Source organism: Copadichromis virginalis, linkage group LG3 (genome assembly GCF_057382275.1).
Source record: "Copadichromis virginalis isolate Kocher_CV1m ecotype Utaka linkage group LG3, C_Virginalis_male_GT1.1, whole genome shotgun sequence".
Taxonomy (NCBI): Eukaryota; Metazoa; Chordata; class Actinopteri; order Cichliformes; family Cichlidae; genus Copadichromis; species Copadichromis virginalis.
Genome location: NC_140620.1, coordinates 59,487,640 through 59,499,430, shown reverse-complemented (window position 1 = coordinate 59,499,430; position 11,791 = coordinate 59,487,640). Strand labels below are relative to the sequence as shown.

The 11,791-nt window shown below is 41.5% G+C and overlaps 1 protein-coding gene across 1 annotated transcript; it reads left to right on the top strand.

The window, feature by feature from the left end:
- The first annotated feature begins 3,784 nt into the window (after positions 1-3,784).
- LOC146716376 (protein C-ets-2-like) lies at positions 3,785-5,810 on the top strand. The gene is made up of 4 exons (XM_085441265.1): positions 3,785-3,794; positions 4,614-4,838; positions 4,922-5,040; positions 5,320-5,810. The coding sequence occupies exons 1-4, from the start codon at positions 3,785-3,787 to the stop codon at positions 5,530-5,532; spliced, it is 567 nt and encodes a 188-aa protein (XP_085297391.1). The 3' UTR covers positions 5,533-5,810.
- Positions 5,811-11,791: the final 5,981 nt, after the last annotated feature.

Sequence of the window (11,791 nt, the reverse complement as noted above, 5' to 3'; positions counted from 1 at the left end):
TGTGGTACGCTGGAGCCACTATCAGGGACAAACAGAGACTGCAGCGTGTTATGCGCTCTGCTGAGAAGGTGATTGGCTGCAGACTCCCATCTTTGCAGGACCTGTACACCTCCAGGACACTGGGGCGTGCAGCTCGGATCTCAGCTGACCCTTCTCACCCTGGACACAGTCTGTTTGACCTGCTCCCCTCAGGCAGGAGGCTCCGGTCCATTCGGACCAGAATCTCTCGCCATAAGAACAGTTTCTTCCCCTCTGCTGTTGAACACATGAACAATAACCGTATGACTGTTCCCACCAGAAACACATAACCCTATACACATAACATTCCATGTTTGGCACTGATCACCACCTGCACTCATGTATATATCTATCTACTTAGCACTTTTAATTCTTATTTTTATTTTTATGTCTATTTAAGCGTTATTTATGACAGTATGTTTGCACCGCAGCAATTTCCTAATGTTGTAAACCTGCTCAACATTTGGCAATAAAATCCTTTCTGATTCTGATTCTGATTCTTATACATGCTGATTTATTATGTGGCGGGCTTACACTGGACCTTATATCTCTTCCTGCTGACCCTCCCACATCTCCGTGGCTGACAGTTGTCAATCACGGCCTGCCTCCTCCTTCCCTCACAGCTATTATATTAAAGGCTCATTCCCCGTGTGATCCCTATTTACTCCACCTGATCCTCAGTCTCACACACACTGAGATGGATGGCAACGCTTACGGTAAGACACCAACATCTCTCTGTTCTGTGTTTTATCAGAATGAATGATTTTTACTTTGAATCTTTTTATTGTCTGTCAATATGTCTAATACATTATGTTAGACATGGCTGATATAACACAAAACTTTATTCGCCTTTGCATTTATAAGCAGCATAGAACCAATAGCATATTAGAAAAAAGTGTATTTGTTCATAATTTGTTTACTCTCAAACTAAGAAGATCATTCGGACTGACAGCAAAGTGGAACAGTCCCCCATCATACAAACACAAACCAGCGTCTCTCACTGTGCATCCTGTAGCTGACTCGCATCACTTTTGGTTGACGATCTAATAATTTAGTTCATGCTGATTAATGTGATGACAATGTCTTGGAGGTTTTAAACAGCTAATACAGTGCTGTGCAAAAGACTTGAGTCCCCCCTCCATGTGTTGCTAGAAAAATGGGGATATTGATGCAGTGATTTATTGAATAGTTCTCCAGAGCTCTTCTTTGGATGTTTCTGTTCTCTGTCGGGATGATCCCACACTGTTTTAATAGTAATAATAATAATAGTAATAATATAATGTTGAGCTCTGGGGAGGCCGGTCCATGAACGATGGTGCTCCACTGTGTTCTCTCTGCAGCTCTGCTTTCACTGCACTGATGGTGTGTTTGACGTTATTTTCATAATGATACTTTTCTGAATTCATCATTTCATTAATTTTGACAAAAACCTCCACACCAGTGTCTGAAAACCAACAACAAAACATGACAGAGCCTTGTTGCATTTTAAAGATGAAAAAAAGTTCATCTGAAAATGGTGAGGTTCAGGTTTATTGTGTATTTTTGTGTCTTTTCCTTACAATTTAAAGTGGCTTCAGGTGACTGTTGTTTTGATCTGGTGCTATATAAATCAAATCAAATTTAATTGAATAAAATAAGGGGGAAAAAAAGAAAAGAAAAGAAAGAGCATCACCTAAAAGAAAGTCTGGGTCCTTAGAAATAAAAAAGAGAGGGATGGCTCAAGACCTTTGCACATAACTAACTTATATTCTAATTGTGTAGCTCATACATAGTCAAAGGAGCTTGCAAAGAAAAGCGTCTGGACTTCTTTAAGTTACTTGAAGACGTTTCACCTCTCATCCGAGAAGCTTCTTCAGTTCTAAGGTCAAATGGTGGAGAGTCCCAGATATAAACCTAGTGGGAGTGACCCCCCACAGAGGGACAAAAGGACCCCTGATGATCCTCTAATCGCCTGAGCCAAGGTGTGAAACTGGGTGTGGGTCCCAATCAGCCAGAGTTTTCGGTGTGTTCATTGTGAAACCTGGCCCCACCTTGTCATGCGAATTCCTGAGGTCAGATGGCCCAGGATGTGAGTGGGCGTTAAGGCGTCTGGGAAGGGATCTCAAAACTGGATTATAGATGGTGGAGAGTTGGTGTCGTAAACCCCCGCCTCTGTTCAAAGATGGTCGCTCACAGTGGACATAAATGGCTTCTTTCACTCCTCTTTCAAACCATCTGTCCTCTCTGTCCAAAATGTGAACATTGGCATCCTCGAAAGAGTGTCCTTTATCCTTAAGATGCAGATGGACTGCTGAGTCTTGTCCTGTGGAGGTGGCTCTTCTGTGTTGTGCCATGCGCTTGTGAAGTGGCTGTTTGGTCTCTCCAAAGTAGAGGTCTGAGCATTCCTCGCTGCACTGTACAGCATACACCACATTGTTAAGTTTGTGTTTTGGCGTTTTGTCTTTCGGGTGAACCAGTTTTTGTCTGAGCGTAGCTCATACATACATAAACGTGTCATCATAATAAACTTAATCTCTGTAGATTAGCTTTATTACACCATGTATGAAATAACTGAATCAAAAGTTGTGAAATATTCAATGATAGGTCGTCTTTAATGTGTTGTAAAGAGTAAACATAACTTTTGTTCCAGAGTTTGATGTCCTAGAGGTCCCCCCCCTCACCCCAACCAGTAAGGAGGTCTTCACTCAGGCTGTGAAAGCCAGCTTTGCAGGCTTCACTCAGGAGAGAATCAGCTGTCACTTTCCACAGGGTACAGTGGGAGCTTTGATTAGTTGTCACGTGTTGCCGACTCTATTATTAATGCATGTGCATGTATATTTAGATCCTAGGTTGTGGTCGAAGTGGGAGGTGAACCACTGGCTGGACTGGTGCCAGGCTGAGTTTGGGCTCTGCTGCCTGGGCTCAGACCTCAGAGGTCTGGATGGCAGCGAGCTGTGTGGTCTTGACCAAGAGGCTTTCCTGGGCCTGCTGTCTGACTCCACTGCAGGAGAAATCCTGTGGGAGCACCTGGAGACCATGAGGAGAGGTGATAGCACTTTTATTGAAAAGCACAGAGTTAGCTTTCTAGCCACATTGTTTTCTATCATTGCACAAGAATGGTGAAGAATTCAAAACTCTGAAATTTTAAATGGTCAGTTCTCTTTGCTCAGTCCTTTCTCTCAGCAGGTCATTATATGGCATTTCAGACAGTGTTGAATAGATGTGCTGAGCCACATACTACCACCTGTATATGTTTGGACTATGAAAAAAAATAGAACTGCTTCAAACTTGATACTATTGCTATCATCAGTGAAAAAAATGATATATTGATATATGGAACAGAGTGAACTGTATGCATAGTTCATTCACAGATGCGTGCATACTGATTGTGAATAAAGCCCATTGTCACTGAGAGAACGTGACTGCTCTTCTTCATTAGCCGTCTGCACGCACCACCCAACTGCAAGCTTGAGACTTTTGTTGTTTTGTTGTCGTGTTTCCTTCAGAAAATTACTCAGAGATTGAGGGATGCTCAGACAGAGATAATTACCACCTTCAGTACCATCCCAGTGAGAGCTCAGACCTCCACGATCTGGAACCAATGAGTGTGCAGCATGGAGGCCACTATCCAGCCTATTCACAACGTGACAGCAACAACATTAGCTCTGCAGCCCCGCAGCAGGAAATACGAGGGAATGGAGGTGAGACAGATCACATGATAATGAGTCATCAGTTGAATAAAAAGCATTACAGTCAGAATTGCTCCACAAAGGGAAAAAGACCCAATATGGACAAAAGTAAGTGAGCCACATACAGTTTTAGAGCTGATGTTAATGCCAGAGGAGCTTACTGAGTGAGCAGAGCATTTATGTGGGCTGACAGGTGCTGTGGCTCGTAACACATCCACTTTGCAGTTAGAGGACTTACAGCTGACGTGGAATATAATAATCGTTTCATGGTCGATGGGTCTTGGAGCCAGGGTTGTGAGTTTTTGAGGATCACTTGTGTTTTAGTAATGCTCTTTAGGAAAATGGTTGCTATTTCCCTTTATACTTTCATTATCCTCCAGCAGTGTGTTTGGATCTTTAGTTATGTTCTTGTTGAGCCCACGTGTCTCTGTTATGTAATATTTCCCTTCTTGTGTGCCCAGTTGTGTGTGGATATCTCTGTGTCTTGTCTCCGTGGTTTTCTGGTTTCCCCATTACTTGTGTCGTGTTTGTATGTCTTTGTCCTGGACTCAGTGATCGTTACTTCCTGTCTTATTTTATTTGTTACTTATGTCCTGTGCACTGTCTTTAGTTTTGCTTCCTTTGCCTTGTTTCCCAGTGAGTTTCAGCTGTGTTCCTCGGTGTTTCCATCTCCCTGTGTACATATGGTCTGAGTCTCCCTCTGTTCTTTGCCGTGTCCTCCCTGCAGCTGTGTGTTCTGTGTTTCATCCTTGTAGAAGGAGGCTCTGGACTGTGCTCCGACTAAAGCTCTCTTCTTCAGTTAGTTAATTTTAGTTACTTTATTACATCAGCTCATTTTTGGAAGACTGTAGACTAATCTACAGTTTGATATGACCACTCAGTTGAGCTGGCAGACATCACTTGATTCTGTTTCCAATGTGTGTCCAGGGACAGGCTCAGAAGTGGAGAGTGTTCTTGGGGATGAGTCTGCCGCTGTGGGCACTCAATCATGGGCTGCTCCGCACCATGACGTCCAGCCAGTAATGGAAGAGAGCATGTCTGAAAATGCCTTCATGTTACCTCAGCAACAGAGGAACTTCAGGGAATGTGCAGGCAGCAAAACTGATCTGGAGACAGCTGTAATACCTGTAGCAGTTCTTGCTGGCTACACTGGTGAGTAGAGTGGCTGAAGGAGGTAAACGATAAGGTGTAGCCATGAGGTAAGCATACTCATTTGTTCTGTCATGTCTCAATAGGCAGTGGGCCCATTCAGCTCTGGCAGTTTCTGCTGGAGCTTCTGACAGACCGCAGCTGTCATTCGTGCATAAGCTGGACAGGAAATGGCTGGGAGTTCAAACTGACGGATCCTGACGAGGTCATTAATGCTGAGTTCACAACATATCAGGATATATACCTGCATGAGTAGAGCATGAAGGGCCACATTTCAATTAGGGTATTTTTCACTTTGTAATGGCATATTTGTAACCTCCACATGTTCCACTCTGCAGTGAAAGCACCAAAGAACCTTCTTCTATGAGCTGACGTTGCTAACTACTGCTTCAATATTGGTCATTTAGAAATCATCATGTTGCTGTTATAAAAAGGAAACACGAGGCTTATTCTGCTGGTGTTTACATGTGGATTATTTCTTCAGGTGGCAGTGCTGTGGGGTCGCAGGAAGAACAAACCTAAGATGAATTATGAGAAGCTGAGCCGTGGTTTGCGCTACTACTATGACAAGAACATTATTCGCAAAACCGCTGGCAAGCGCTACGTCTATCGCTTCGTATGCAACCTGCAAGGCCTTCTTGGATATGAGCCTGGGGAGCTGCATGCCACACTGAATATCAGCAGTAAGAGTCTATAGTGAGGCAAGAAAAAGGAACAGTACTTGTTAAGCGTCTTATAGTTTTCACTTTACATGACACAGCTCAGCGCATATGCTTGTTTGACAACATGGAAGTGGTGTACCACTTTATCTCTGTCACTGTCAAATAATAGAAATCAATTCATGTCAGTTCATTTTAAAAGTTATTTATTCCTCTGTGAATAGTTAAGGCACATGGACTCGTTTAGCAATCCTTTGTATATTTAACTTATACTATAAACATCAGTTAAAAGAAATAAAATCAATGAAACCGTAAATGAATTACAGCTGATTTCTATCTGCTTCATCTCAGAGAAACATTCTCATTCATTCCTCTTCTTTTGCTTATCCAGTTCAGGGTCACCAACGGGCGGCAGTCAATTCCAGCTGCCATAGGTTGAGAGGAAGGACAGAGCCAGGACAGGTCATCAGGCAGGGCTAACACAGAGTGCTATATTGCAACAACAGTTGCCTCAAGGTGCTTTATATTGGTAAATGGATGGGTTCTTATATGACATCTTTCTATCATACTCCATACAACAAACCTTAACCATTCAGACAAGCACGTTTCTCGACACCTAAGTGCTTTCTAGCTAACATTCAAATCTAGTGGACGCCTCGGAAAGCAACTTGGGGTTAGTATACTTAGAAATCGAATGCAATTTGACCCTCAAAGTGACTTTTTTGTTAGGGAGGATTTATTTGTTGTTGAGTTCAGTGTTAAAATAAGTTCTTTAAAAAGCCAAAATATGCCAGATTGAATATGAAGGGGACATGAGCAGAGAGCACAAACATGCTGAGGGATCGGCTCTGTTAGTTCAGTGAGAGAGTCACAAACTCATGTGTAACCTTATGTCTGCATTTTTAATTTGTTAAATACAAACACAATGATAGCAGAAGTGCTGCCACATGTCTAACCAGAATGCGAGGACCAACGTGTTTATTTGGTAGTTCAATGAAAGGCTTCAGTTAAGAGGGAGGAAAAACATTTGCGTTCACGTTTGCAGTTTTCTCTTGTTACACAATATTTTACATTTTAAAAAACAAACAACCCTCACATGAGATGACAGTGCTAGCAGTGCTAGCATGACAGCTCATTTAAGTTTGAGACGCCTTCCCTCTTGGTGACAGTGGGAAGGAAAAACTCCCTTTTAACAGGAAGAAACCTCCAGCAGAGTCAGGCTCAGGGAGGGGTGACCATCTCCCACGATCAGTTGGGGGTGAGGTGAGGAAGACAGAACAAAGACACACTGTGGAAGAGAGCCGGAAGTGAATAATAACTATCGAGAACACAGGGACAACCCACACAGAGAGACTGTGATTGGCTGTGAGTGGACAGTGCTCCCTAATGTGCAGCCTGGAGGAGCCCGTCTCTGCCTACCACCCACTTTTATTCCGTCACAATGAAACGAGTATCCTTTTAATCACGTTAAAAGGAGAAATAAATAAGAAGATGGCATTAAAACAAGGAGAGAGAAACAGTTATGTAAGAAAAAAAATGAATCTAGTGAATTTAAAAAGAAAGCAGTGCTGTTCTGATTCTGTTCAGTATGAGATAGACACAAAGCTTTAAATGACTGAAAACAAATTTCAGCTGACTGAAACTTAACAAAAAGGAAAAATCAGACTTTAAAATACTCACTGAATGGCACCATATCAATGAATTTCCTTCTCAGGAAATATTTTTAGACTGACTGTGAGTCAGTCACCTTACATGTATTTTCATTTTCCTGAATATATTATGACTTATCTGCCACCCCAGAAGCTAGACTAAAATGCAAACAAGTGGAACATAGTAAGTATAATGCCTCTGAATGTAGCAGATCATTCACCACACACCCCTGACAGCATCAAGCATCAGGTTTAGATCAGAAATGGCTGAATGCTGATTTAATTTCATCCCTCAGAGAACAGGAAACAGAAACAGAGCGAGAGTGTCAAGTGTGTGAGGATTAATTCCACCACTTACCCTCCTGAGGTGTGCTAATGGAAGAGCCATCAAGGGGAAAAGTGTGTGTCTTTGTCTGAGCCTGAGTGTATGAGGATGGATAATTTATTCAGGACAGAGCAAGTGTATGTTCATGTGACATAAAACCTGGCGTTTTCTACCAGATACATTTCTCTTTAAGAGCTAATTATGACTTTATGCTTTCCTTTCAACCCTGAAAGTTTCTGAATATGTTCGCCCTGGAAGGAGTGTTTGAATAGAGTTTAGTTACATGAAGCTGCTTGGCCAAAAGGTTATTACAAATTAAGTCAATAAATATGCAAAGGCAAAAACAGGTTGGCCAAGTTGGTCCTGCTCAGCAGAAAGACCAAAGGAATACACCACCTGAAATTAACACTAAGTAGAAATCTCTGAGTTGAAGATGAAAAGCTTTTTATGTTAACACACGTTACAAACTGGCCTTGCAAACAAAGCTCCTCACAATGACTCAAACCACTCTGAAATAAATCTGCTCAAGTAGGAGTGAAAAGGCAAGAAATCAATAACCTAGCCCTGAAATGTATAACAGAGGTTAAATTAGAAGGCCTGATTTCTCTGCAGGAGCTGACGAGTCTAGCTAACCACACACAAATGCACTGCACTTCACCTGTGCACTGACGTGAAAAGCAAAGAGAGTTGGCTGAGCAAGAGTGAATACATCAATTAGGCTCCATCCATTTAGTCCACCCACCACCAGCTGATCCTTGGTAAAAACAAACAAAAACACAAAAAAACACCTCCTGACAGCGATTCTGAGATCCCACCATACCCGAGTCCATGAGACGAATCATGTGGTGAGCTGCTGGAACCACTATGGAGCTTGTGCAGCTTGCACATATTCACAGTGAGAACTTCACATCACTGGGAATTTGGACTACAAGATGCCCTTTTATTATTTAGGGAGGGTTCAGATTGACTCTCTACCAATATTATGTATTATAGTTTGTAATACCACCAACTGCTGGTCAGATCTCAAAGTAGCTTGGCTGCTATGCTTGGTTTTAGCTACTGGATTGTATGTACGGAGGCTGCATGTTGGCCCTAACCTTTGATGCAACACATGTTGTGTACCAGCATACCTACTGTATGCCTCATACTATATAAAGACTTCAAAGCTGTGGATAAAAAATATTAAACCTCTGAAATATGTCAGCATCTGTCTGTTTTTGTATTTTGTCCTTTTTGTCTCCCCAGTCTGTCATGTCTCTCCGTATCCCTGATCCCAGTGTCACGTTCACGTTTCTTAGTCTCAGTCTCACTGTGTGTGTGTGTTACTTCCTGTTTTATTTTGTCCTTTGTGTGTGATGTTCAGCTTTGCTCCGCCTGTCTCATTAGCTGTGATTCAGTTCAGTTGTGTTCCCATTTGTATAGTCTGCATCTCCCTCTGTTCCTCATTGTGTTCTCCCTCATGATGCGTACCACCTCTGCTTGAGTGTAGCTTTGTATTTCTCATTGATTACTGTACTGTTGATTCTGACTGACCACTGTAACTCTCTCTATTTAGGCATGTGTCACTCAAGCCTGTCCCGCCCGCAACCAGAACGAGAGAGAGTATTACTCTGATACTTGCATCTCTACATTGGCTGACAGTTAAATATAGAATTGATTTTAAGGGTTTATTATTTGTTTTTAAACCTCTCCATGGTTTGGCTCCAGGTTACATTTCAGATCTCCTTAGCCTACACCTACCCACTCGAACTCTGCGCTCCTCCAGTCAGACGCTTTTATTATTTCCATACTCCCAGTTCAAATCTAGAGGTGACAGGCTTTCTCCATTGCCGCCTCGAGACTCTGGAACAGTCTTCCCTCTTCCTCCTTCTTCAAATCAAATCTGAAGACCTACCTATTTTCCAAGGCTTTCAGATCTCTCTGACACCTATTTTATTCTGTTTTATTATTCTGGTCTTTTATCTCATTGGACGATGTTTGCATGTGTATACTTATACATGTATTTTATGTTCATGTATGTGTGCTTGTGTGTGAATGTGTACACTTTTGTATATGTATGTGCATATTTGCATGTACACATATATTTTTACAAACATATATGGATGTCTCACAATCTTTTCTATAATGTTTTGATCTTATCTATTTTAATTATTTTTATTTGATTATATTATCCCTCTGTTCAGCACTTTGGCCGACACTTGATGTCCTTTAAATGTGCTATATAAATAAAGATCACTTGACTTGATGTTCTCTGCTTTTTGATAGCAATAAAGCTGTGATTTTGACTGTTTGCAGAGTCCTGCATTCTGCCTGCCACATGACATGCTTGTGTCACGACAGTATCATTAGCTAAAAAATGGAGAGAGGTGGAGGAATCTTTTCAGAACTGTTCCTTTAATGCAATGGCACACTATAAAAACACCTCTACACATACAAAAATATACTAGCATATTTAAAATGTCATAAGCCTAAAAAGTCTTCATGTAAGACCCTTTTTACCTTTAAGAAGCTGTTTTATACAGCATCACTCGTTTAAAAAATGCTCAATATCGTATGCTAACTTTACCCACTGACTTCACCAAGTACTTTATACTTAAACACCAAAAAATGTATAAAACAAACAGAAACAGAAAAATTCAGATGCAAAGATTTTATTATTTTTTTGAATCTATTTTTATTTGGGAGCACATGATCATTAATAGCTTAGTCACAAGTTCAGGTCAAAAGCATATCAGCCAGTAAATATGCACAAAACACACCAAATAGTGTCATGCTCAGGTGAGCACCTAATGCTGTGTGAAAAGTGCGTGAAACCATGAAAATATGATTAGAAACTATTGACTTATTGTTTCTCTCTCACAGTCTTTAAGGCAGATTTGAGACCTATGTACGAGTTTCAAATCACTGTAACAATACTCCACTTAAACCACACATACTCCAAGTGATTTTAATCATTTATAACCTATTGTTAGAAAAAGTCTCTTATGAAGTGAGACACAGTGAGACACAGTAGCGAGCTCCAACGCATTTATTTACTTGAAAGGAAGTAAAAGCATACACAGTGAACGTCTCTGCAAGTTCCATTTATACACTCCTTCCAACGTTATCATGGGAACATACGTGTGTGACGCTCTTACAGGGTTTAGAGTGCATCATTTTGTGATAGCTGCTGATGCACTTTTCACAAAAAAAGCGTGATATAGACAACACTTTATAATGAATCATAATCAAATACTTTATTGACTTAAAGAAATTATGTGGTTACAGATTCTCTAACGGTATAATCTTATTATTTTCACTGTGGAGGATGTGCAAAAGGGTGTGACTACTGCACTGTGTACTGTGCATTACACTGAGGAGTCGTACAGACAAATATCCACAGGCAGGAATGATTTCCTGTGTCATCCAGTGGTGCATTTGTGTAATCTCAGTCTCTCACTGAATGTGCTGGCATGTCACGGAGTGGGTGGAAGGTACTGTCCAACGTTGTCCTTATCTTGGACAACATCCACCTCTCCAACACCACCCCAGCTCCATCCCCCACAATATTACTGGCCTTGCAGAACCAGTTTCTTGATCCGCACTTGATCTTGGCATTTATCACCTCTTAACTTGCAACATCAGAGGATGGCACTGACCACAGCAGACTCGTAGAAAATCATGAGCACTTTCTCACAGATGTTAAAAGACCTCAGCTTCTCTGACCCTTCCTATGCCCTATGTGTACTCTAGGGTATTTACAGTCCTCCACAATGTCCAAGGGGAGAGGTCCCTTGTCCCTTGTGGCGCCCCTGTCTTGCTGATCACCTTGTCAGACCTTGTGGTCTTCCTGTCAGGTAATCAACAATTTTGTTGTATATGTACAGTCAAGGACGAGCCTTTCTAGGATCTTCATGACGTGCGAAGTCAGTGCCACTGATCTGTAATCCTGGGGGTCACTGGGACATGTAGTGTGCCAGCAGCATCCCCATATGACATATAACAGCACTGCTCCTTAAAATACTTGAATCACTATAAGTTTAGGATTTAATCACATCCTTAAAATGACACGCTCACCATTACATAAATCACATAGTTGGGGAATGGCTGCAATCGCAGTATTGTGAGATGGTGAACGATGTACCTTTATGATCAATGATCTTCTTTAATAAACTGTTCACCATCACCTCACCTTATCTAATGATATGCACTGATGAGATAAACTACATACTGACTTGAGGTGAGGGTTTACTTGATTTTGTGCCATATAAATAAAATAAACAGAATAAATTATATATAAATTATGAGCCTCGCCTCTGTCAGTGCGCCCCAGGGTGGCTGTGG

What these genes read in the sequence shown, in the direction of transcription:
- LOC146716376 (XM_085441265.1), top strand. An exon ending in AGTTCTTGCTGGCTACACTG is followed by an intron (nt 4,839 to 4,921) that starts GTGAGTAGAGTG and finishes ATGTCTCAATAG; the next exon opens with GCAGTGGGCCCATTCAGCTC. An exon ending in AACTGACGGATCCTGACGAG is followed by an intron (nt 5,041 to 5,319) that starts GTCATTAATGCT and finishes TTATTTCTTCAG; the next exon opens with GTGGCAGTGCTGTGGGGTCG.